Source organism: Olea europaea, chromosome 5 (genome assembly GCF_002742605.1).
Source record: "Olea europaea var. sylvestris chromosome 5, O_europaea_v1, whole genome shotgun sequence".
NCBI classification, from domain to species: Eukaryota; Viridiplantae; Streptophyta; class Magnoliopsida; order Lamiales; family Oleaceae; genus Olea; species Olea europaea.
This window is the reverse complement of record NC_036241.1, coordinates 13,523,430-13,548,567: the sequence shown is the minus strand read 5'-3', so window position 1 is coordinate 13,548,567 and position 25,138 is coordinate 13,523,430. Positions and strand designations below refer to the sequence as shown.

The following is a 25,138-nucleotide window of genomic DNA, read 5'->3' as shown; positions in this document are numbered from 1 at the left end:
AAATCCACCAACGATCAAAACCATGAAAAAAATCAAGCAGAGCCGCGAGTAGCAGCATTCATAGCAAATTGTCGAAGAATTGTTCACAGCACATCTACCTCGTAAACCATCGGCCACAACAAATCGTCGGAGAAACACCGCTAATCGGAGGAATTTCAGGTCGAAGCCTTCATCGCAGGCTCCGATCTCTTCATTCCAGTAGCAAAGTGCTGGCGACAGCGAAGTGAAATGAGGTTGATCTCTGGCGACGGATGCTCCAACGGCGGCGACGACATCATCTGACAGAGGATGAAGATGCAAAAGAAGAGTGAGAGTGCGAGTGTGAGAATGAAATAAAAGTGGGTGGAAATAAAATTAGGGTTCATATTATATGTCAAAACCTGATTTGTGCACAATGAAAGTTGGTCCCAGGCTTTTGAATTGTGGTAATTAAGTACCTGGTACCATGTAATTTTTCCAAATTAATAATTTTCGAACAGTCCTATTATCTCCATATCAGATTTGAACGAACAATAATATAAATGGAGGCTCTTTTTTTATTATTTAAATATTAGGCATTTAAAAAATAAATTATTATTATTATTATTATTATTATTTTTATCTTCTTTGTTTAATCATATGGAATTTAAAATGAATGAATGTTTTACGCTTAGAATGAGTAGCTGGAAGAGATAATATATTTTGTATTATTAATTTGTCTTTGATATATTATAATGAAGGCCGTGTAAATAGACTTGTAACACTAACTACCTAATAACACTAACAAACTAATAGAATTAGTTATACAATTATTTACAGTGGTTTAATACTCCCTCTAAAGATGGATTGCGAATGTCCCTTATAGCCAGCTTGGATAAAAGAGGAAACAATGAAGAGGAAAGAAGAGCTCTGGTAACAATATTCACAAGTGGATATTGAGATCAAATGGGCACGAGCTTGATAAAACCGTCAGCAACCTCATCATGAATAAAATGGCATTCGATCTCGACATGTTTAGTCCTCTCATGAAAAATAGGATTAGAAGCAATATGAATTGCAGCTTGGTTGTCACAGAACAAAAGAGCAGGAGAGGAAACATCCATTTGAAAATCCTTCAATAACTGGTGTATCTAAACCAATTCACATGCAGTAGAGGCTAAAGCTCTATATTCGATCAGCTTCGACAGAGAACGAGAAATTGCAGTTTGCTTCTTATCCTTCCAATAGTCTAGAGAATCACCAATGAAGATACAAAAAACAGTTACAGACTTGTGTCCAAACAAGAGCTCCAATCAGCATTAGAGAACGCTTTTAAATGAACAGAAGACGGAGCTGCAACTGAGTAAGCTCTTAATTGAAGAGAAGTACAAACCTTGACTAGGATTGGATTTAAGATAACATAAAAGGTGATGCACAGCTTTTAAATGAGGCAAACGAGGCTGAGCCAGAAACTGACTTAGTTTATGGACAACAAAGGTGATATCTAGCTAAGATAGGTAAAGAAGACAACCAACAAGTCTTCTATATTGAGAAATATCTGGGAGAATATCACCATCATGAGCACTTAATTGAACCTTAGGATCCATAGGAACAAAGGTAGTCTTACAGCCCAGATAACTAGTATCTTTAAGTAGTTGAAGAGAATAATGTCTTTGAAATAACACAATGCCTTTGGCAGACTTAGCGATTTCAAGTCCAAGAAATTTTTTAAGACATCCCAAATCCTTGAGTTTAAATTGTATATGGAGAAAAGACTTCAATACCATTTTTTATATATACATTATATTTAATAAACATTTTCATATAAGCCTTTTCGATAAGTATATCTAACAGGTCACCACTCGATAAAATTTGTTTAATGAGAAAATCTAACAAAGAAATCTTGAAGAAGCTAAGAAATACGACCACATGACTCAAAATAGTGGAGACTAAAAATCATAAAAAGAGGAGAAAATTATAACATAAAAAATTAAATTATAATTTGTGAAGAAATGATCTTTTTTTAATAAATTTTATTTGATCCAGAAAATGAGGCATGCTGGTGCCTCTAATATAATTTTGGACAATGCTTAAATTCATCTACTTTTAAAATGAAATGGCATAAAAATACTAACTAGATACATAAATATATAGTATCAAAAAATTATAGTCCAAGTATTGAACTCGCTCTATTTGAGTAAAAAAAGAAAAAAAATTATATTTAAATAGAGAACCACGAACTCGAAATAACAAAAAGGTACACCACACTCCAAACTATGACTATATCAAGTTCAATTGTCAAGAAATATGGAAAAAAAATAAATAAATAAAATCAAATTATCACTTAAATCTGTAAACAATGCTAGAAAACAAAAAACTCGGATTCAAAAAATGAACGCTTTGATTCATCAACTTAAATCACAATCCTAGCTCGAACTTTTTGATGCATATAAAGACCAAATCGCAAAAATTAACATATATTAACTTATAAAATGTAACAATCTGATGTAAAGCAAAAGACAAAATAGTAAGACATGACGAAAATATATCAAATTTAATATTTAAAATTGCTAGTGACAATTTTTAATATGTAACTAGGATTTTATTTTTTCAATAAAAAATTAATTTATCTATTGCAAAGTTTTAAATTTATGAAGCGCAATGCATCATAAATTGTTTGTTACACAATTTGGTGCTCCTTTTGTTCCATAAAGATATATTTACTTTCCATTTTTGTTTATATCAAATTATAGGCCATTTTCTTTTTTGAAAGTATTGATAATTTTTATATTTTTTCAATATAAATATAAGAAAACCAGTCCCTCTTGGCCTAGTGGGTTTGGGATTTTATTTGATACCCTCAGGTGAAGGATCGAGGCTTGCTACACCACACCAGCTAAAAATAGACAAACAGAGGTATTTTAAAATACCTCCTTTTTGATTTTTGATTTTTTGAAAAAATATTGTAGACACAACTTATACCGACACACAGTGGTGGAGCCAACGTCCAACGAGTCATGCTGACTACTCGTACTAGCTTTGATGAAATGTTTTTCCCATATATTCCACGGCCACTCAAATTAGAACTTCTATTTAGACATACATCATAAAGTCAAAAATTTTCATTGATGACTATGTACATTAAGATTTTTATAATGTCACATGTCATTCTACCATTTGCCAATTTAAAAAATAATCAACTTTTTAATCCAATATTTTCAATGCACATCATATCATGTAATTCATTATTACATTTTCTATGTACAATGTAGCAAAATCCATCGACTAAATTGTACTCTCAAAATTTTGTTTATTGAAGTTACTATTCTCAACTTTACATGAGTTGTTATTTTTCAAAATGAAAATTTATATCTAGAAACTATACTAAATCAATGAAGGAAAACTGAATCAACTATTTCAAGATAACTCTATCTTTGTTTATTTTGGACAAGTTGACTCCTGTGGAAAGATAAAAGGTAAGTTGAGCTTGATTCTCTATACCCGAGCAACATGTTCCCGTTCTCTCTAAACATTCTTGCTCATCTAGCTCCTAGTAAAAGAAAACTTTTACATTGCCAATATATATATATATACTAGTGCATGTAATGCAAATTTTCTATTCTATTGTCACTATATTAGTTATTTACTGTAATAGTTAAAAATTAAATAGACACGATGTTTATCCTTCATCGTTTTGTTCTCACTTGTACTTGTTTTTATCTTAATTAAGTACTAAATGCTAGTCATCCAAATTATATCTTGCCTTTATTCACACACACACACACACACACACACACACACACACACACACACACACACACATAACAAGTCCTGCCAAAGGATTAGGGTCAAGAAAAGAGTGGGGTACATGGGTAGAAAGAAGAGTTGTCTTTCACATTCAATTAAGACATTCCGTTTTAGCCAAAAGTCGAAACACAATAATTAAATGTTATTAGGGAAATGCTAAGTGTATACAATGGATTACACCTCCCTCACATTGAAGGATACCCACGAATATTTTATTATATATGAGTTCTCCTCCATATGAGGGGGGTATATATACACATAGCATTGTCTAAGTTATTAATAGATAAGTAACTTTTATTCATTTACATTTAAAAGAAATAAAAAATGAAGAAGATAAAACCAGTCCCTCTTGCCTTGATGGCTACGAATTCAGGCCCTGTATGATGCAGATTATTGGCTGAAAAGAATGGATTTTTCTACCGTTGCGACCGTAATTTTTGATTGACTCTTTCTTTGGTGGGACCCACACTTGGACTCAACGGTAAGAAAATGGCTGAAAATCCATTGAAAAATCACGGCCAGACGAGGGCTCAATTTCATCCTACAAGTTCAAGGGACTAGTTCACCTGCAAAATAACACATACTAATTAGGTATTTTAAAATACCTCCCCTTTTGCATTGGGAATATATTTGGTTATAGATTTGCATCTCCATCCAATTTGATATTTCAACTTGATCTAATTTTCAATTTACGTAAAAGAAACAACCAATTTCAAAAATTCGCACAAATTCTTACGATGTTACGAATTGTAACAACAATTAGCATATTGAGATTCGAATCAAGAATTTCTTACAACGAAAGAATGGATTTGCATTTTTTTTTAATGGACGGGCACACATGCAAACATGTAAATGTGCAAATGATTGCATGCAACTTCAATATTAATCAAAATACTTGACCAGAAAAGAGGAGGTATTGCCATCCAATGTTCATCTCCCCATCACATTCCATTGATCAATATACAAGGCAATGCTAATGTTTGCACACTAGAGACGAGCAAAACAAGATTTCATGGCTAATCCTAGACGATCATAAAGGAAGATGGATAGGAAGGCGTTAAATATGCTTGCAAGAGTTGCAAATGAAGTAAATCTGCACACCAAACACCGGTGCAGAATGAGAACTATTCCATCAAACTTTGAAGGATATAAAATAAATCTTGTCATTTGAGTTGCAAAACTATGCCTTTTTGGCATGATTTTTGCTTTTGCCTTTTGTAGAAGAGCTTTTGGAGGAAGCTACCTTAAATTCTATTTAAAAACTAATTTTTAAAAGCACTTATTGGATCAACTTCCTCTAAACATTTTTCTAACTAGAAGAAGCACTTTCATAAAACTAGTCAAACGGGTCCGAAAACTACTTTTGAATCTCAAAAGTTTCTCGTGACTTTTCTAGTGACCTTAAATCTAATTAAATGGGAAGACATACACAAAATCTCATCATTCGAAAGTGATCCCTCAAAAAATGATGCCGATACACACACGTATTAAAAAATGTGCATAGAAGGTTTCAATAAAACATCATCAATATTGCATCTTGATCTTGTGAATCTTATTTGAAATAATTCAATCTTCAACATACTTGTGCAATTGAACTTCTATGATCCACAATTTATCACACAATGAGTTAATTCTGCTTTCTAATCACATGAAAACTCTATTCCACACTAGGCTTCCCTAAAATTTAAAACTTCGAAAGAGGATTCAGAAAAAAAATTATAACAAACATGGACACATGTGATGATATGTAAATGCAAGCAATAAACATATAAGTCTTCTTAGCAACAAGCCAAAAAGCCTCATTCTCAATAAACTTGAATTTCTAGCTTCCATAAAAAATTTACCTCGAACAAAGACAGCAGTTCAAGTTCTATAAAAAACATAACAAGAAATAAACAAGAACCATCTTTCTAATCCTTCTTCTCTCCCGCCTCTACTTTCGGTTTTTTAGCCGTAGCCTGCGAATACAAGAAAGTGCCAAATATGGCAATAGCCGATCCAAGTGCATTCAGTGGCCTAACAGGATTCCTAAAGACCAAAACAGTAGCAATGATTACCACCACTCTCTTCATAGTGTTTCCGACCGAGAATGTAAGCGGGCTAATGTCGTCAAGTGCTTGGTATGACGATTGATTATAGAGATGGTAAAATACTCCGGATAATATCACCCATAAGTAAAATGTCAATGGTTTTCCAATTGTTGCAATAGCTTTATGATAACCTGCAACCCATTGAGACCCTTCCACAAAAACAGCCACTGGAAATAGATAGAGCAATGAGATAATACTAATCCAACCATACAAATTCAATCCATCGACTTCCTTGAAATTCTGCAAACTCTTTTTCGAGTAAATGTTTCGAAGTACAAATCCAACATTGCTTATCATAGCACCCCAAAGGCCTTCAAAATTGAAGGAAACTTCAGTGACAGCAGCCAAGGAGCAACCAAAAACAATTGGGATAATTGAAAGCCACACTTTTAATGGATATGAATCACCAAGAAAAGATGAAAACACTACTGAAAAAACAGGCTCTGCTGATTTAATTACGTGAGTGAAAGAAACAGCCACTTTTGAGAATGAAACGCACGCTGAAATGTGGCCTATAGTGTGGAAAAGTGCAGGTCCAAGAAGTGCAACAATAAAGGACTTATTGATTTTGGGGGCAGGCTGAAGCTTTAGAGACCATAGAATAAACATCCAAACAGATCCACAAAACAACTGAAATGATGCAAGAAGCCATGGATATGGAAAAATGTTCAACACCTTTTTATTATAAATATTAAAAACAATGTTCTGAAAGTACCATAGACCAAAAATAAAAGCTAACTTCAGATTCTTGTTCGGCTTTGACACTTCAATTTCACCATTTGGGCTGGCTTCTTGTGGGGCTCCAGAAGCTGCTCTGGCTGAAAGTCTTGAAGAAAATCCGAAAGGGGTAGTCACTATTTTTCCAAAATCTGATCTTGATTTGGAGATCTGGCAAAAGGGTTCTTCAGAATGCCTAATTAGGACTCCAATATTAATTTCCGAAGTGGGTTTTTTGAATGGATGAAAGACAAACTGTGGATTTTTGTGTCTGTTCACAAGATTTGGATCCAAAAGATAAGCATTCATGGGATGCTTATGACTGGATTTAGAGAAATTGACATTTGAGGAAGGAAAAAGATTCAAAGACAACATTTTTAGATTAAAAAGCAAGGAGGAGTATAAGAATCTCTGCAACTGAGAAGTGAAGAAGCCGGATATTTGAGGGTTGTTGAAGAGTTGAAGCTGGCTACTTAATCGGAAGGTTGGTGTGGAATGTTTTTCGAATTAATTTACTTGTACAAGCTTTATTTTAACTCCCTAGATTATATTCTATCATTTAAAAAATATCTATAAATTTCGAGAGTTTAAATTTTAAGGTTCTCCAATAAGCTCTTTAAATTTAATAATATTAAAATTAAATTTTTAATAAATTTTGATAGATACTATTGAAATGTGTGGTTGAATAACTGTTGGATCCATAAAAATATGGTTAGTAATAATTGTTTGGCTTTGACTTGAATTAAAATCTGATTTAAATTAACATCAAATAGGGGCTTAATATTAATATTCTAAAAAAATATTTATTACTTTTCCCCATCTTTTGTTTTAACTAGCATTTCTCTAAATTATTTTTATTATTTTTCTACATTGAAAATTAAAAAAACTTTAAATGCATTGAATTATAGAGAGTGAAGTTGGAAATTGGAAAGCCAAATTCACTCTCTAAATTAAAATAAAGAGCATCTTATGTTTAAATATTCTAAAAAAAGAAAATTTTTAAATAGTATATTCTATCATTTGAAAAGTATCTATACATTTAGAGAGTTCAAATTTTGAAGTTCTTCAATAAACTCTTTATATTTAACATTTAATTTTACTACTAACAAAAAATATTTATTATTTTTTTATCTTTTATTTTAATTGAATTTTCTCTAGATTATTTTGTTATTTTCCTACATTAAAAATTGAAAAGTTTTGATTGTATTTAGTGCTTATTTGGTAGGAATTTTGATAATGGATTTTTTGACTGTTAGAGATAGAATTGGTCATACCTGTGAGAGAATAATTTAAAAAATGATGACTAGAATAATAAAATAACGATAAAAAAAATTGATTTTAATTGACTTAAAATCTATTCCAAACAAACACTTAATTATAGAGAGTGGGTTTGGTTTTTCAAACCCCACTCTATAAATTAAAATGTTAGTGTGTTTGACCCACATTCTTTTTGAAAAAATACATTCTTAAATAGTGATTTGATATTATTTCAACCACACATTCTTCAATAAAATAATATTATATACAAATCTAAAACTATTTTTTTTATTTTTAACCACATATTTTCCATTAATACACTATTCAATAATGTATTCTTATTGAAATAATGTGGCTCAAACAAGGGCTATAATTTAAAAAGTCAATTAAAACATGATTTTAAAGGTTAACTATTTATAATAGATAGCATCTTATTTTTAAAAGGGGAATACTTGGGGTACATAATGGACACCATAGATCGGCGTCGGGCATTACGGACACCATTATGATGTCCATTGTGTTCAAATAGAATAATTCTTTTTAAAATGCCTCTTGAATATTTGAAGTGTTGACAAGAATTAAGAGTGTGTTTGATTGACATGAAAAATATCACATAGAAAATAATATATTTTCCATCTTTTGTGGAAAATAAAAACCACCTCTACTCAAGGAAAATATTTTCCTTAAAAATAAGGAAAATTAAGCATATTTTCAAAAGTTGGAAAATGTTTTCCATGGAAAAAAATAGCAATCAAACACTCCAAGTAGAAATTTGGATGGAAAACTGATATTTTTTATGAAAAATAAATGAAATCAAACACACCCTAAAACATTGATTTTCAATGATTTCAAAAATATTTTTGAAATGATTGACTTAAGTATTGTCAACACATAATTTATAATTTATCAACATAGTTTGCAATTAATTTATGAGTGAATAATTGGTATGCTTTCAAAATTTCTCATCTACCCAACATTTCATAGTAGCTGTCTCTTGGTATACCTTTATTCTCATGTATGTAAACTTCAAATTAGGATCGTCTACTGTCCTAAATTTAGGTAAATATATTCTTCGTCAATTGAGTACAAAAGCAAACCCACTATTCCCCTGGAACTCAAGGATCACTACCTATTTCAAGAAAGGTGATCTGAAGAACGCCCGCAGACTATTCGATGAAATGCCTCAAAAGAATGTAGTGAGTTGGAACTGCATGATTTCAGGGTATTCCAAAAATGGGATGGTTTGCGAGGCTCGTAAAGCCTTTGATTTGATGCCAAGTAAGAACATAGTGTCATGGACCGCAATGTTAAGCGGGTACGCAAAGAATGGAAGATTAGAAGAGGCGCGGAGCTTGTTTGATGCGATTGAAGATAAAAATGTGGTTTGTTGGAATTCCATGATTTCAGGGTATGTTTGTAATGGGAAATTGGAGGAGGCTAGGGCATTGTTTGATGTAATGCCAGTGAAGAATGATGTCTCATTCGCGATAATGATTGAAGGGTATTTTCAATATGGAATTACGAGGGAAGCCAAGAAATTATTTGACGAATCTTGGAATAAAAGCGTGTTTCTTTGCAATGCTATGTTGGCAGGTTATAGTGAAATGAGGTGCGTTGAGGAGTCATATGGTTTGTTTATGAGAATGTGCAAACGTGATTCGGCTTCTTGGACTAGTATGATAACATGTTTCTTCAGAGTGGGGGACATAGAGAGAGCTAGGAAATTGTTTGAGGAGATGCCCGAGAAGGATGTAGTGGCTTGGACTGCAATGATTCGGGGTTATTTGAATTATAATAAGATTGAGTTGGCACAAGATTTATTTAATAGAATTCCAGATAGGGATGTTATTGCGTGGAACTCAATGCTTGTTGGCTATGTTGAGAACGGAAAGTTACATGAGGCTCTTGATTTATTTATGAGGATGTCCATGCGGGACATAGTTTCGTGGAATTCAATACTACTTGGTTATGTGCAACAAGAAGATATGACTAGTGCTCGCAAATTTTTTGAAGAGATGCCTAGGAAGGATGAATCATCATGGAACACTCTGATTTGTGGATACCTTGGTGAGGAAGCATTGATTTTGTACATCCGGATGTTGCAAAATGGATTTAAGCCGAATCAGGTTACATTAACTACTGTGATATCTGTGTGTGGTGTTCATTCGTTACAATTGTTCGGGAGAGGGATGCACAACTTTGTGGTCAAGAATGGTTATGAAATTGACAGAATGATAACAAGCTCATTGATTTCCATGTATTCTAGATGTGGCTTCATACGTGAGGCTAATTCAGTATTTGAAAAGATGACGAATTGCGATACTGTAGCATGGAATGCCATGATTGTGGCACAAGCATATCATAATTCTGCTGAAGAAGCCCTTAATATTTTTTCTCGCATGATTCAAGCTGGATCACAACCCGACCATGTTACTTTTCTTGTACTCTTGACTGCATGTGCTCATTCCGGACTGGTCAGTGAAGGCTGGAAATACTTCAGTTTAATGGAGCAGTGGAATCTGATACCTAAACCAGAGCACTATGCAACCATGGTTGATCTTCTTGGTAGATCAGGCTTGCTTGCTGAAGCTTTTGAGTTAGTCAAGAAATTGCCTGTGGATCTTCCTGCATATGCTTGGGAAGCATTACTTAGTGCTTGTAGAGTCCATGAAAACTTTGAACTAAGCAATTTTATAGCTCAGAAACTTTTAAGCTCTCAGCCTTCTAATGTCGGCATGCATGTGCTTCAATCGAATATATATTCTGTACATGGGATGTGGAAGGATGCAGCACGCATTAGAGCTATGTTGCAGCAACAACAATTAAAGAAAGAATTGGGATGGAGCTGGATTGAGATAAATGGTCACGTCTCTTGCTTTTCGTATAATGACAAATCTCATACTCAAAGCAATGACATATATCGAGAGTTAGAAAGGCTTGCTGTACTCGTTCAGGAAGTTGGGGCATAGATGCATTGAGGCTTCCTTTTCTGTTCTTTTCATAAAAGATCTTCATTGCATAACCTCGGGATCATATACTTACCGGTAAAGGATAATCTGATGCATCTGCATAGATTTTTTAGGAGGACTCAGTTCTGTGAATGCAAAATCGGTTGTCATAACGATTCTTTTGAGGTCTGTGAAAATGCTTATGCAAAAGCTAGTTGGTAGGAAAGCTCCGAGCTTTGCAATCAAAAGGGTAAGTTCTGATGATAAAGTGATTTTTGCAAGTGGATTAGAAGCTGACAAGGAGACTGAGTTTCTGAATATTTATCAGGCAAATGGCGACAATTGTTTGGACAAGTCTCTAAACCATAGTTCACTTGTAACAAAAGCTTTCATGGTTGCTTGCCTATATGCAATCGAACAGGTAAATTGCTCATTTTCATCATACCTAAAGCTTCTTCTTTGGCTTGTAATGTTTATTATAGCATTTGCACATCGACATTGGTGCATACTGCATACTCTTTATTCCTCACAGTCTCCACCTTAAGCCTGATAGAATCAGACATAATTTAGTTTATGATTTGCTGCCACCTTATCTATAGTTTGGGCGGACATCATTTATCAACTTGAGCTTACATTTTACTACATTGCTGATGCTTTAAGGAAGTTACTAAGAGTTGTTTTTTATTGAGCGTCTGAATGTGTGAAGTAGTTTGTTTCTAACTAATAGCATGATAATTCTTCATATGAAAGAAAATATTGCCGTATAGTTTTCTTCTCTTTATTGGCTCCTATATACATCGTATTTCAGATTCTTGTTTTTTTCTTTCTTCCTCTTTTGCAGTTCTCTGTTTTAAGTGAGCCATCAGATGGCGTTTTCTTATTTTGGACTGTAGCATGGAGAAAAAGCTCTCGAGTTATCATCTCATGGAAAGTTCTAACATAGGATTACTGAATGAAAACCTAAACAGTACCTGGATGTTTTATGGATATGCAAGTGTATACATTTGTAATAGGCTATAAAAGCCTTGAAAATTCCTATTTATTATTTGTTAGAACACACAATTTCACCGTAGAAGTTTCACATTTGTTTTCAAATACATTCATTTTGTGAATGATTTAACAATCTGTATCTATCTTTGTAAACTGCCAAGTTTTTGTCTCTTTTTATACAATCAAAAAAATAACAACGAAGAAAAGAATAAGATCATGATGCAGAGCCGCAGCTAGTAGGATAGCGCAATTAAGTCCTTCATCACCACACTGAAAAATTCACACCAAACACGATTCGTTATGACCTTATTAATTTACGAGAATCTTAGGAGTTAGTAATCCCAAGATTCCACACTTCTTTGATCCGTCAATCACTGGTTAAGGGTTTGTATATGTGTAGAGCCAAGTGCAGTTCGGTGTAGTAGTAAGCACTTTTAGGCCCCTTTCGGCTACTGGATTACCCCAGTGCTTCAAGTACTATGGACCCTTTGCCATCCATCTATTCACATTTCATTGTATCAAGGATTTCGTATATGTTTATCTCGAGGATTTACTTTTAACTCATTCATCCATGGCTAATGTAACAATGCATATGTAATGAGTAATTAATTACCCATTTCTCATAATGCAAGATGTGACGGAATAAGTCAACAGAGGTTTACATTCTCAGGACGAGGTGGACAACGTGGCTCTCATGGCCTCGACCATCTTTACGTTTCGTTACAACCACACCAAGATGTTCGTGTTTTCCATCTCTCTGAGAAGTACTCATGGTACAAACGCCAACGGATGACATTAGAGGAAACCTAATGTCTTCTTCTCCTGACCCTCCATTATTCACAAGGAATCTCTCTTTTCTAATTTTTTTCCTGTTTCTTTATGTTGATTTTGAGATGCCTCTATTCAAATCTCTCTCTCTCTCTCTCTCTCTCTCTCTCTCTCTCTCTCTCTCTCTCTGTATGTATGTATCTTTGCAAGAATGAAACAAAAAAGGGTAAAAAATGTATGATAATTTATGATGTACTAATGAAATGACGTCTCATAGAAAACATCTAAGCCCATGTCTGGGAGAGATTCGCATCGTTGGCAATGCACATGAGCCCATTGCTGCATTTGTTTTTTTTAAACCTACAGAAAGTTTATAGTACCCCTTTTTTTACTTTGAATTACTTATACCCTCGGTCATCATATTTGACAATGCTTAAAGAGCATATTTGGAAATGGCTAATTAGACGATAACTTATTGAAAAGACAATAAGAAAAGGCTATAATGAAAGTTGCCAACAATAAAAAAATCACTTAATATCTTTTAAAATCTCTCGCAGATAAGGGGCTAAGTAATTTATAAATATATATTTGTTATCAATGCATTATAAACTATAAGTTACTAAAATTATATTGTGATAAAAAATTAGTGGTGAATAAGCGTAATAGAAAAAACTCTTCTACAAATCTATAAATCAGGAGCTGAGGGAAAGAACTCCGAATCCTACCAAATATGTCGTTAAAAGTAAAATAACTTATAAGTTACTTTTAATATTTCTCAAACATAGGCATAATTTGATGCACTTAATTTGAAAATTAATTTGTAAGTTAATAGAATAAATTATACCATGCACATTGATATATGCTTAAAATTCCATTGTCATCATTTTTAAGTGACATTCTTCACATGATGACAAGCTATGTTTCTGCGGCGAGTTTTACACACTTGCACGCCCATTACTCTAATAATTCCGAAGATTCCTCATTTTTTCACAAACTAAACTCATGCAAATCCATTAAAGAACTCAAACAAATTCATACTTCAATTGTCAAAACAAGCCCATCACTCCGAATCCAACAAATTTTGTGCACCAAAATCACATCTTTATCTGCTTCCATATTACAATTTACAGATTTCAGCTACATTTATACCCTTTTAGTGCGATTGCCTGTCCCAGATATATCCGTGTATAACGATATTATTAAATACCTTTCAGGTTCAAGGAGTAAGAAAAGTTCTTCAATTGCATTGGTTTTGTATTGCGAATTGGTTGAAAAAGGCTTGTTTGGTGATAACTACACGTACCCTTTTGTTCTCAAAGCGTGTGCCCAGTTGTGCGCTCTGAGAGAAGGGGAAATGGTGCATGCCCATGTGATAAAAAATGGGTATGTGATGGATTTGTATGTGGTCAATACGTTGATGCGGTTATACGGGGTTTGTGGGAGAATTGGGGATGTTAGAAAGTTGTTTGATAAAAGTCCTCACTGGGACTTGGTTTCCTGGACTACTTTGATCCAAGGGTATGTGGATACAGGGTTATGGCAGGAAGGGGTTAAGGTGTTCTTTGATACGTGTGAGGCAGGATATCGAGCCGATGAGAAAATGATGGCTGTCGTGATTTCTGCGTGTGCTAAATTGGGGGATTTGAGCTTGGGGAGGAAGTTGCATGAGCATATACGCAATCAAGGGGTAAATGTTGATGTTTATGTTGGAAACTCGTTGGTGGATATGTATTCGAAATGCGGTGATATCGAATCTGCTCACAAGGTTTTTAATCAGATGCCAGTGAGAAATGTGGTTTCCTGGAATTCTATCATTTTGGGACTGGCAGAGAGTGGGGATTATGAAGAAGCCTTGAGGGTGTTCCGCAAAATGCAAAGGAAAGGAATTGATCCAGACGAGGTTACTTTAGTCGGTGTACTCAATTCTTGTGCTAATCTCGGGGTTCTTGAATTCGGGAAGTGGATTCATGCTTATGTGGATAAAAATCGAATTGAAGTGGACGGGTTTATTGGCAATGCTCTTATCGATATGTATGCGAAGTGTGGAAGCATAGAAGACGCGCTTGAGGTATTTGAAGATATCAAGCGCAAAGATGTTTATACATATACCACTATCATCCGAGAGTTAGCCATGCACGGGAAAGGGGAAATGGCGCTTAAGCTGTTCTCTGAGATGTGTGAACTTGGCATACAGCCAAACGAAGTGACATTTATTGGCATTCTGACAGCATGCTGTCATTCAGGACTCGTGGACGAAGGCCATAGACATTTTGCGGAAATGTCTAAGTTGTATAACGTAAAACCTCAAACCGAGCACTATGGCTGCATGGTCGACCTTTTGGGTCGAGCAGGGATGATAAATGAGGCTGCTGAGTTTGTCGAAAACATGCCTATTCAGCCTGATGTGCTGATTTGGGGATCATTGCTTGGAGCTTGCTGGATCCATGGGAAACTTGACCTTGCAGAGAGAGTAATGGAGAAGTTTGTAAATGTAGAACTTGAAGAAGATGGTGCATATGTACTCATGTCAAACATTTACGCAGCTGAAAAGAAATGGAGTGATGCATTTCGGCTAAGGAAAAGAATGAAAAAAGGTAAAATGAAGAAAGACCCTGGATGCAGCTCAATTGAATTGGATGGCGTGGTTTATGAATTTCGCTGTGGGGATAAAGCACACTCAATGTCGAAAGATATATACACGTTGCTTGATAAAATGAAACACAATTTATATTATACTGAGCAATTTATAGATGACTCTGTATATTTACAGTAGAAAATTGATGAAGATATACAAATGGTTCAGTTCATAATGATACAGAAGGATGAACCCAGAACGGAAAATGCCCCGCGACCAGGGGCGGAGCCAGGAATTCATGGTACGGGGGGCAAAAATTTTTAAAAATTTAATGTACGAACTATAAATAACATTTATATATAATAAGAAAAATTCATAATATAAGTTACCTATCGTAGTTGTACCCGACGATGTTTTAAAGCATAAAATTCATCAACAATAGAATCTAGATCTAAATTCATACTAAATTCTCACTCAATATTTAGTGTTAAACAATCAATAAGAAAGCCATCATCCATTTTGTTATGAATTTTCGTTTTCACATGTTTCATTGCTGAAAATGCTCGCTCCACAGTCGCCGTTGAAACAGGTAGTGTGAGTACTAAACAAATCAATTTAGTCAGAACGACGTAACTCTCCGACCTTCTACTTGCAACCAATTCTCGACATAAATCAAAAAGTGTAGGTACTTGAAATCGAGGTTCGGAAATCACATCATTCTGATAATGTTGCAATTCAACTTTCAAACAATAAATATCTTGCTGTGAAAAATCTTCAGGATAAAACTTCTCTGCAAGCTTGCAAATATTATCAATGTTAAATGATTCAAAAGAATCTTTTGGATTCAAAGCTGCACTGAGAGAAAGGAGTTCTAATGATGTCTCATTAAATCTTGTATCTAACTCCATCATCAGAAAATCAATGGCTGCATTGAAAATATCAAAGTGATAGTGATGTTCAACGGTAGGATACTCACGACCACGAGAACGACCAACCATATATGAAGCATCAAAGTCACGTACATGTATATCATTTTTTGAGCAAAAATATTTTACCTCTTCAAGAAATTCTTCCCAGCCATCTTCTCTCAATGTTTGAAGGATAGTTTTTGTAGTACGGACAAATCTCATAGCAGTCAAGATATCTTGAGTTTTCTTCTGAAGGGTCTGACAAAGCACATCCGCAATTGCTAATATTTTATGCATTAAATGTAAAATAAATACAAATTCAAATGTTGTCATAGTTTTGTACACACCACCAACTTCGGACCGAGATCTTACATTTGGAGAATGATCACTAAGATACTCAAGCACCTTGCAAGTTGCAGCATACATATCAATCAAACTCTTTACAGAGCTGTAATGAGAAGACCAACGAGTACCTCCGGCTCGTTGCAAATTACTAATCTGATTAGCACCACTTCCGAACTCTCGTTCTCCAATTTCCAACAAATGCTCAATTTCTTTTCTTTGGGCACTTTTCAACTCATTGATGCGCTTAGGAGATGATGTAATCATATTAATAACACTATCCAAATGAGAAAAAAATGAATTAATATCTGAAACATCCCTAGCTGCAGAAATCAATGTGAGTTGTAAACGGTGGGCAAAACAATGGACATAGTATGCATATGGACAATCTTTAAGAAATAATGCCTGTAGTCCATTCCAAGAACCACGCATATTATTAGTACTATCGTACCCTTGGCCTCTCATATTTTGCACTTGAAGGTCGAAACGAACAAGAACATCAGAAATTTGATTCTTAAGATTTAATGAGGTAGTGTCACTAACACTTTTAATTGCAAAAAAACGCTCTGTCGAAATTCTATTACTTCTGACGAACCTTAGGATAATGGCCATTTGTTCTTGTGAAGATTCATCTTGTGCTTCATCAACAAGAATACTAAATTTTGCATCCCCAATTTCGCCACGAATTCTTTGTCGGACTTTGTTGGCCATAATGTTCAAAATTTCTTTTTGAATGTCTGGAAATGTGTATGTAGCATTTTTGGGAGCATTACCCAATACAACTTTTCCTACTTCAGTATTCATTTTTTCAAATGCATCCACCAGTTCAATGAAATTCCCACGATTCAGTGAAGATGGAGATTCATCATGGCCTCTAAAGGAACAACTTTGAAGTGCTAACCACTTAACACTCATAATGGTGGTCTTTAGATGCAAATGGTTTTTCTGAATTTCCTCATTTGATAAAGAATGCATTACCTTATCAATATGTTGAGTTGGTTTCATTAGATCTTCAGCACTTCTCTTACAGCCATTATGAAACGACGAAGATGTTGTACCAACATGAATAAGAAATGCACATTTACTTCCTTGGTTAACCCTCTTCCAACTATCAAACCCAATAGTAACTAACGATGAAATATTAGGTGGAGTACTCTCATTGAGAAAGAAGAAACAATAAAAACAATATGCCTTATGTGTTGAAGGCGAATATTCCAACCAAGGAAACTGATTGTACCAACGTTCCTAAAATCGACGTTTCTGCTTTCCACATTCTTTGCTCTGATACTCCAAAAGTTTTGGTTGATAAGGTCCAACATTTAGATAAGCTCGCCTAATCTGATCGCATTCGTTACGTGGATGTTCACATATTTGTTTTCTTTTTCCAGGGTCCCGTTCAATAGAATCAGATGGTTCTACATTAAGATTGGAAGATGAAGGCCGTACAACTTCTGGGGATGAAATTGGAGGAATGGGCGCCGTAGGAATTGGAGAATCTCGAGATTTATTTCTTTTTGAAAAAAAAGACAACAAGGTTCTTCCTTTCTTGTTAGAAGGTCGATCTTCTTCCATATTAAATCTAAAAGCATAACAAACAAGATACTTCAATATCACATAAAGGCATAAATTTAAATTGATAAAACCATAACCATATAAAACCAATTTACTATTTGCTATAACCTATGAAATGAGATTTTTCATCCAAAGTCAGAGATTGAGAAATGAGAACCAACCTTGAAAAGTTGAACCTCCTTAACCCTTTTAGCCTTTGGACCCTTTTCTTAGCAAATAGCACAATACTTCAAAAAATCAAAAGCATCACCTACAATTAAACAAAAAAATCCAAAAAAAACTATGAAAATAATATCATAATGCCTATGAAAATGCTCCAGTGCTTCACCTAGTATTATACAAAAATAAACAATAGTTTTACTTTTAAGAATGCCATATAAATCAAAAATAAGTAATTTTTCTTAAAGCAAGCATTAGCAATCAGCATGAAAATTGGCTAAATATTAGAGACTAAACAAACGTATTCGGTAATTTCCAATTTCATCCAATCCGGACCAATCAGTTTCCACTTTCCACAGAAATCCAAGATTCCGATTTTCGTTCCAAATGTCAATTTTAATCACCACAAGACTCCACAACAAATCACCCTATGCATCAGTGAAAATTTGAGGGAAATTTATCGAACACATTAAAGGCATCCTATTTCACCCAAATTTTGAAAGAATTGGGTTCTAATTCAAAACCAAAATTCTCTCATTTCAAACTCATTGCTCACAATCAAAATCCATCAAGTAACAAAACCCATTCTCATCAATTGTTCAAATTTTTCCAATTACAACAAAATGATAAATTATCTCTTTCATAGAAAGGAGGTCATAGAGAAATAGATTATCTATTTCATTAGTGTGAACTGCGAAATGCAAATAAATAAATAATTAATGATTAACTAACTGTAATGAAGATTAAAAATGAAGATTCAATTTCAGAATGGAACCTCCAAACCTCGACTTAGTTGGCTGAAGCAAGAATGTGGGAACTGCCGAACTGGGAAGATGGGATGCGGTTGCAGCCTGCGGGGTCAAGCCAGCGAGTCGGTGGCACAGTGGCACTCGACGACGGGCCGACGGACAACGACGGTCCAGGTCGGCGGGACGGCGGCTACGGGCAAGGCCAGGAAAGGGGAAGAGATGTAGGGTTTTTGATTTTTGGGAATGATTTCATTTTCAATTGATTTTGCAAAACTTATAGTTCACGTGGTAAGGAATGGAAAGAAATGAGATAAATGGATTTTATCAATTGATACATTTAAGTGGGTTTGGGTTAAATTAGTGGGCTAAAGATTAAAACACAATAAAAATTTTAGGTGGACTAGCCCACTGAATTAAATTGTTGGTGGGCTAATGTGGTTACATATGGGCTATTGGACTACAATTCACACAATTTTTTTTTTTAACTATCTGGGCCTGGTCAACAGTGGGCTGCAGCCAAGTGCAGCCCACCTCTAAATCCGCCCATGCCCGCGACAGAAAAATCTGGCCAGATTCTTTGACAAAATGCAGTGTGTGGGATGTGATTGCGTGGGAAAACTGTCTGTGTTTTAACGATAAAATGTCATGTGGCGTCATATAAACCATTATGACAAGGAGTATGTCGTAGCATGATCGACCACAATTATCACTCTCTTTTGGCAGATAATTTGACAGTTTAATCGTGCTCTATTGCGTCTTGGGACGAGTTTACGATAACACCTTTGCACATAGTTAATAGGGTCGAATATTATCTTAAAAATCATCATGATTATTACATGGTTTAATGAATGACAATATCGACTATTAGTCTCTTAATCAACATATTTTAGTGAAGGAATTGGCAGTAGGAAAAGTCTAATAAGACTATTCTTGATACATCCTCGAGTAGTTTAATCAAGTTGCGACAGCAATGCTGACAAGGAAATGTATTATTATCAATTTAATTACATAATTAAATAGTAGAAATGGTTACCATCAAATAAAAGCTACAATGAAGATTAATCCTAATCAATTTTTAAAATTAATGAGAGGTTATTAGAATCTAATAATTCAACATAGACCACCGAAGAAATCTGTAAACATTTGTATTCCAAATGAGTAACCAAGTTTCAAAAATTTGACAATTGGCATAGATTTTCCAACAAATCTTGACACATACAAACCAGTTGTCAAAGTAAGTACAGAAGATAGCCTGCAATATAAAAATTGTATCCATAATGTGAAATCAATTGGCCCTGAAAAAATTGCAACATCATTGAATACAACGTTAGATATTTTCATATGCCCATCTCATTAACTTTCGCGAAAATATAATTTTGACATGATATTACAGACGTAGGAAAATGTTATGTGTGGTGTACACATAGCATTGCACACTCCTCACATGGAGGGGAGCTCACACACAATAAAATATTCGTAGCCCTCCTCCATGTCAGAAAGGTGTAATGCATTGTGTACACCTCATAACATTTTCCAGATATATCCTCCGTAATTTTCTTCCTCTGGCATAGGAAGAGATCAAGATCAAAAACTGATGATATTTGGTTCTTCAATGCCGGGCCCTCTGATTTTGCACTCCAATTCTGCTCCCGATCAGTAAAAGTCCACACTTGTCCCCCTCCGGTGTGCACAAGTCTGTGCTCTCAGCCGGATCCCTCGCAATGGCCTGGCCAAAGAAATTTGGCGCCTTTATCAAGAGAAAAGGCAGTCAATCGTCCAAGAATTCAGGGCTGACTACTGACTGGAGAATCTCCAAGAGTTCAATACCAGAAATGCAATGCTTGAGACAAGGTACTCTAAATGTCGCCCTTATTGCAAAGGCCTAACCATTGGTTCTTCTCTCCATCGGAACGATAGAGCCATTATGTTCATTACTAAACTTGTTGAAGAGATGACCAGAGGTGCGTCCTTCCCGGTCCTCTCGTGCTAGGAAAAGGTCCTCTCAATGCTCTAACGCCCACACAAACAGAATTTTCACTTGATATCAAAAGAAAAAAGCAGTCAGGATCCAGTCCTGGAAGAGATCAGTTCTGCTCCCAAATCAAGTTTTGTAGTCAAGGTGCAAAAAGGGAGTACTTCTTGCTATACTGGGAAAAACCGTGAAAAATCATCTTCATCATCGAGTTCTTTCTGGAGTAAGAGCGAAGGACACACTCATGCTGTGACTTTAGATTCAAAATCCTCGAAAGCAACTGCTACGGGCATGATTATAACAAAGATTAGAATAAAAACAAAGACGAATGATTCAGAATTGGAGCGGAAGAAAATAAGTTTGACTGCGCAAAGGAACGAAAATACCACTGGTTTATCAAATAAGAAGCCCTTGAGGGAGAGAGAACAAGAACTACCACCCACCATTCTGTCGCCAACTTGACCACCACAAATATCATCACTAACTACACGAGATGCACTTTTGCCACCATCTCCATCACTACAACTGCTAACACCACTTGCACAAACAAAACCTATGGCAGCAGCTCAAACTCCAGCAACTGAAGTTGACCCACCACAAATATCATCACAAACTACACAAGACCCGATTTTTCCACCATCTCCACCACTACAACTACCACCACGGCTTGCACAAGCACCACCTGTCGCAGCAGCTCAAACTTTAGCAACTGAAGATATCGTTTTTAAAAATGAGGATATGAAGAGAACTGGAAATGATAGAAAATATGTATAGGCTGACAACTATAGGCCCTTCTATTTGAAAGATTTTCTGTGCAATCGAAGAACAGCACTTTGGCTACAAGATGTAGTAAGTAAATTTAGTCATTTCTCTAATGTTTTTCACCTTTTCCACTACTACAAAAAGGGTTCCTACAGTGTTATTTTTGCAAGCAATATAATGCAGAAGAATGCGGTCACTTCATTTTTGAAGGACTGCCAGGAGTGGGAAAGAAACTATGATTTGGGCTTTGCTTAGAGAAGCATTCGGAGTGGACAACGTCCAGGTTAGTTCTACAAATAATACTAATAGATGAATAATATAGCTATCTTGATTATCGTAATTTGCAGAAATAATGTGCATCAAACAGAGATAAAATTCAGGGTTGATAGGAAGTGTTGCAAATTTCTAGCATAAAGAGAATTCTTAAAAATAGTTATCAACCATAAGTTGAAAAAGTAAAAGCGGCTATAGAGCTTATTCTATAGCTAAAGGTTCAGTTGGTTGTATGCCTATAAATAACTAGCTAAATTGACAAATTGAAAACAAGCTAATCAAGTAAAATACAAGCCTTCGCCTTCATCTTATATCCCACTTTTTTCTTCCTAAACAATAATTATTTCTACTTATCATCATGCATTTATCATCAACCATCAAATTCTAGCCAACACCAAATTCTCACTGTCCCATTCTTCCACACTATTCCATAGAAAACCATCAACATAAGGTCAAGTTTGTCAATTATTCTGTTTTAGAACTCAAAATTAGGTAGCTAAAATCATGTTGCTCTTCATTACATAGAAAGTGTATAGAAGAAGTCTTAAAATTACATTATAACCACATATGCATTTGTCTTGGATAATAAATGGTGCAATATTGATATGGGCATTATTTTGTGTCACAGGTAGTAGTCCTTTCCACTATTATAAATTTATACAGTGATATTGTATAGTACATAATCTTATCGTACAGGAATGAAAATTTGTAAACGAAAAGTGTCTTCAGGTGCTGTAAAACACAGTAAAATTCTTTGAATATCCCAGGTTGATGTCCAAGCAACACTTTCCACATGTTACTGATAAATTTTTATTTATTATCAACAGGCAAGGGAAGGGTGCAAGGAATTTTATTTGAAGGTATACTCCATTTTTGTATTTTAATAATTAAGTGCATGGATTCCTATAAACCAGGAAACTACATTATACATATAAATGGCATGTAAAACATGAGAGCTTTTCATTGTGAATCATTACTTCTTTCCTTTTATTGTCAGTGTTTCGCGCGGTTTAGTCGCTAACAATTAAAAATGGATCAGACGATTGTGTAAGGGACAAACCTCTTGAGACAAAGTCCCAAAAAAAGGCGTTTTTATTGGCGATGACTTTACAATTGGAAAATAAAACAAAATGCTTCCAAGGGGCGCAAGCACACGAGTTACTGAAAAGAAGTGTTTAAATCTAAATTAAGAAATTGAAAGTTACATATTCTCTATTTGAGAGTGTTTGATTCGGGGTCTTTTGCTCTATGTCTTTACTTCCTTTTATACTCACTGGATGATCTCTTCGTGATCAACCGCTTAAAAACTGCTTGATCGCTCTATAACTGCTCACTTTCTTCATAGTGGCCAACTTGTCATGGAACTGTCTTCTCTAACTGCTGCCATTACTTTTTGTCGTTCAACCGTTTTCAATTGAATTCCTTGAATCGTAGAACGTGATAGGGTTACTCAATAACTGCTTCATTAACCGCACTTTTGGGTAACCATAACATCTTATGTTTGCTAAAATCTTGGGCGACTCGAAGGTTTGGGCGAGAACAGGATCACAGCTCTGGACAACTGCATGGCAATCCATTCGCTCAAATCTTGGGCGACTTGCAAGTTTAGACGATGGTATTACCGCGTTCATGGGCTTCCCTATTTGGGCTTTTATCCTGAATATCCTGATTGGGCCGTTCTTTGGGCTATCTGATTTGGGAATCCTCCAATTGGGTTTCATTCCTTTGGCTATTCGATTTGAGCTGAACTTTTTGTGTGTCAACATTTACCCCCCAATATGACAGAATTAATACCAATTATTAATTTTTGCCATATTCACTTTGTGTTTCCCAATAACATTTGAAATTCTCAAGAATTTCAATCATTGTTTTCTTCCATAGCCTGAAAAGGTGCGACGTTTACAAACCCTTATAACCCCCAAATACACGCCATTTCATTGCACCACTAAATCACGCCTCATTGTTTCGCGCTTCTCTCTCGCAATATTACTATTCATCTTCTTGCTTCTCTGCTACGTTTCTTAAGCAAACTTCGACAAACTCTATTTCGTTCCTAATGGCTGCTTCACAATCCCAGTCTGGTGACTCCTTCAGTTTCGAAGACTTCCAGAAACTCCTCACTCAGCCATATATAACTCCGAACTTCCTTGCACCAGCCAATGTCGAACTCAATAAGTTCTATCTAGGTCCTTCATTCAACAACACCGAGGCCATCGAACAAGCGGGGGTCGGTCAACTGTTCCCTTGTACTCAAGGCCCTCCGTTTCTAAACTCTTTGCCGCTGAGGCCGCTTCGCGAAAGAGGTATTCGCAATTGGCCTAAATCTGATGTCGTTTTCCGTAGATGGCATACTCGCCTTGTGGACCATGGTCCTACTAAGGCAATTTTTGATAGTGCTAGGATTTCTGATTTGTTAGAAATCTCTCTTCAGCCCTCTATTTTTGACCTAGCACTTTTTCCAATCGCTTTAAGTTTTTGGTCTTCTGAGTATAATACTTTTGTTTTTCCTCTTGGTCCCTTGTCCATTACCTTAAGGGATGTTGGGGCCCTAGTAAATCTGCCACCTTTGGGCGATACCATTTTCCCTGGTATTTTGAATTCTGGTGTCGCCCCAAAATTTGATAGAAAACTCACCGAATCTTATTCAAGCCTGCAAACCTGTCATAACCACTCGAGCGCTGAGCCTTCCCATGCTGAGCGTGTGGCCTTTCTTCAGATTTGGCTTTGTAAATACATTTTGTGTGTGCCAAGCATGAAGCCCTCCATGAGCTATTTACCTATAGCACACAAATTGGCGCGTGGTAGGCCTTTGAATTTGTGTTCTTTCTTTTTAGCTGCCCTCTATAGAGGCATGGCTTCTCTTCAATCCCAATTGAAGAATAGTGCATCTCCCACTGGTAGTGGGCCTCTTTGGTTCACTCAAATGTGGTTGAGAGCCTATTTTCCATCGCTTGGTACTCCATCCTTTTCCAATCCTTCTGCTAGCTGCTATGGGCTAGCCATTGATTCCCTGACTCCTGTAAATATGTCCAGAAGGGACATTTTTTCATTCTTTTATACTCTGGATTCAATCCCTTCTTTCTTTCCTTTTCCTCCCTTTTTGACTCCAGATTATGTGCAACCTCCATCTACTCTGGATAGTGCGAACACCTCTCTGTTCGTTTGGATTCAGTTTTTGACCGGGATGGAGTTGTTCCATGATATTTTGACTGGGACCAATGCTAAAGCTGGGGTTGAAATATATGCTCCCCAATTTTTTGCTCGCCAACTTGGTTTTGGCCAAACTTGGCC

At 35.5% G+C, this 25,138-nt stretch overlaps 5 protein-coding genes across 7 annotated transcripts; 2 read left to right on the top strand and 3 right to left on the bottom strand.

Moving 5' to 3' along the window:
* Positions 1-1,109: 1,109 nt before the first annotated feature.
* LOC111394264 (uncharacterized mitochondrial protein AtMg00810-like) lies at positions 1,110-1,745 on the bottom strand. The gene is made up of 3 exons (XM_023020021.1): positions 1,490-1,745; positions 1,249-1,356; positions 1,110-1,207 (listed from the first exon to the last, which is right to left on the bottom strand). Exons 1-3 carry the CDS (start codon positions 1,743-1,745, stop codon positions 1,110-1,112), a joined length of 462 nt encoding a protein of 153 aa, XP_022875789.1.
* Positions 1,746-3,831: 2,086 nt separating this feature from the next.
* Positions 3,832-7,068, bottom strand: LOC111394719 (xylulose 5-phosphate/phosphate translocator, chloroplastic-like). The gene is made up of 2 exons (XM_023020670.1): positions 5,610-7,068; positions 3,832-4,331 (listed from the first exon to the last, which is right to left on the bottom strand). Exon 1 carries the CDS (start codon positions 6,945-6,947, stop codon positions 5,676-5,678), a length of 1,272 nt encoding a protein of 423 aa, XP_022876438.1. The 5' UTR covers positions 6,948-7,068; the 3' UTR covers positions 3,832-4,331; positions 5,610-5,675.
* Positions 7,069-8,727: 1,659 nt separating this feature from the next.
* LOC111394718 (pentatricopeptide repeat-containing protein At4g02750-like) lies at positions 8,728-12,624 on the top strand. 3 transcript variants are annotated; one of them, XM_023020669.1, is made up of 3 exons: positions 8,728-11,027; positions 11,106-11,198; positions 11,619-11,874. In XM_023020669.1, the coding sequence occupies exon 1, from the start codon at positions 8,843-8,845 to the stop codon at positions 10,796-10,798; it is 1,956 nt and encodes a 651-aa protein (XP_022876437.1). In that variant the 5' UTR covers positions 8,728-8,842; the 3' UTR covers positions 10,799-11,027; positions 11,106-11,198; positions 11,619-11,874. The 3 variants fall into 3 exon arrangements, with proteins under 3 accessions (XP_022876437.1, XP_022876436.1, XP_022876435.1); XM_023020668.1 differs by lacking the exon at positions 11,619-11,874 and adding an exon at positions 12,400-12,624 and having other exon boundaries at positions 8,728-11,198; XM_023020667.1 differs by having other exon boundaries at positions 8,728-11,198; positions 11,619-11,920.
* LOC111394263 (pentatricopeptide repeat-containing protein At4g38010-like) lies at positions 10,974-15,308 on the top strand. Its single transcript, XM_023020020.1, has 5 exons — positions 10,974-11,198; positions 11,619-11,708; positions 12,168-12,347; positions 12,438-12,540; positions 13,666-15,308. Exons 1-5 carry the CDS (start codon positions 10,974-10,976, stop codon positions 15,306-15,308), a joined length of 2,241 nt encoding a protein of 746 aa, XP_022875788.1.
* Positions 15,309-15,580: 272 nt separating this feature from the next.
* On the bottom strand, positions 15,581-17,679 carry LOC111394262 (zinc finger MYM-type protein 1-like). The gene is made up of 2 exons (XM_023020019.1): positions 17,552-17,679; positions 15,581-17,468 (listed from the first exon to the last, which is right to left on the bottom strand). The coding sequence occupies exons 1-2, from the start codon at positions 17,677-17,679 to the stop codon at positions 15,581-15,583; spliced, it is 2,016 nt and encodes a 671-aa protein (XP_022875787.1).
* Between the last annotated feature and the right edge of the window lie 7,459 nt (positions 17,680-25,138).

What these genes read in the sequence shown, in the direction of transcription:
- LOC111394262 (XM_023020019.1), bottom strand. Translation starts at nt 17,679, where the DNA reads ATGTTGGACCTTATCAACCAAAACTTTTGGAGTATCAGAGCAAAGAAT. An exon ending in ATTCGCCTTCAACACATAAG is followed by an intron (nt 17,469 to 17,551) that starts GCATATTGTTTT and finishes TGGGTTTGATAG; the next exon opens with TTGGAAGAGGGTTAACCAAG.
- LOC111394264 (XM_023020021.1), bottom strand. Translation starts at nt 1,745, where the DNA reads ATGGTATTGAAGTCTTTTCTCCATATACAATTTAAACTCAAGGATTTG. An exon ending in TCAATATAGAAGACTTGTTG is followed by an intron (nt 1,357 to 1,489) that starts GTTGTCTTCTTT and finishes ATCCAATCCTAG; the next exon opens with TCAAGGTTTGTACTTCTCTT. An exon ending in GAGCTCTTGTTTGGACACAA is followed by an intron (nt 1,208 to 1,248) that starts GTCTGTAACTGT and finishes GTGATTCTCTAG; the next exon opens with ACTATTGGAAGGATAAGAAG.
- LOC111394719 (XM_023020670.1), bottom strand. Translation starts at nt 6,947, where the DNA reads ATGTTGTCTTTGAATCTTTTTCCTTCCTCAAATGTCAATTTCTCTAAA.
- LOC111394263 (XM_023020020.1), top strand. Translation starts at nt 10,974, where the DNA reads ATGCTTATGCAAAAGCTAGTTGGTAGGAAAGCTCCGAGCTTTGCAATC. An exon ending in GAGTTATCATCTCATGGAAA is followed by an intron (nt 11,709 to 12,167) that starts GTTCTAACATAG and finishes GTATATGTGTAG; the next exon opens with AGCCAAGTGCAGTTCGGTGT. An exon ending in CTCTCTGAGAAGTACTCATG is followed by an intron (nt 12,541 to 13,665) that starts GTACAAACGCCA and finishes TACAATTTACAG; the next exon opens with ATTTCAGCTACATTTATACC.
- LOC111394718 (XM_023020668.1), top strand. Translation starts at nt 8,843, where the DNA reads ATGTATGTAAACTTCAAATTAGGATCGTCTACTGTCCTAAATTTAGGT.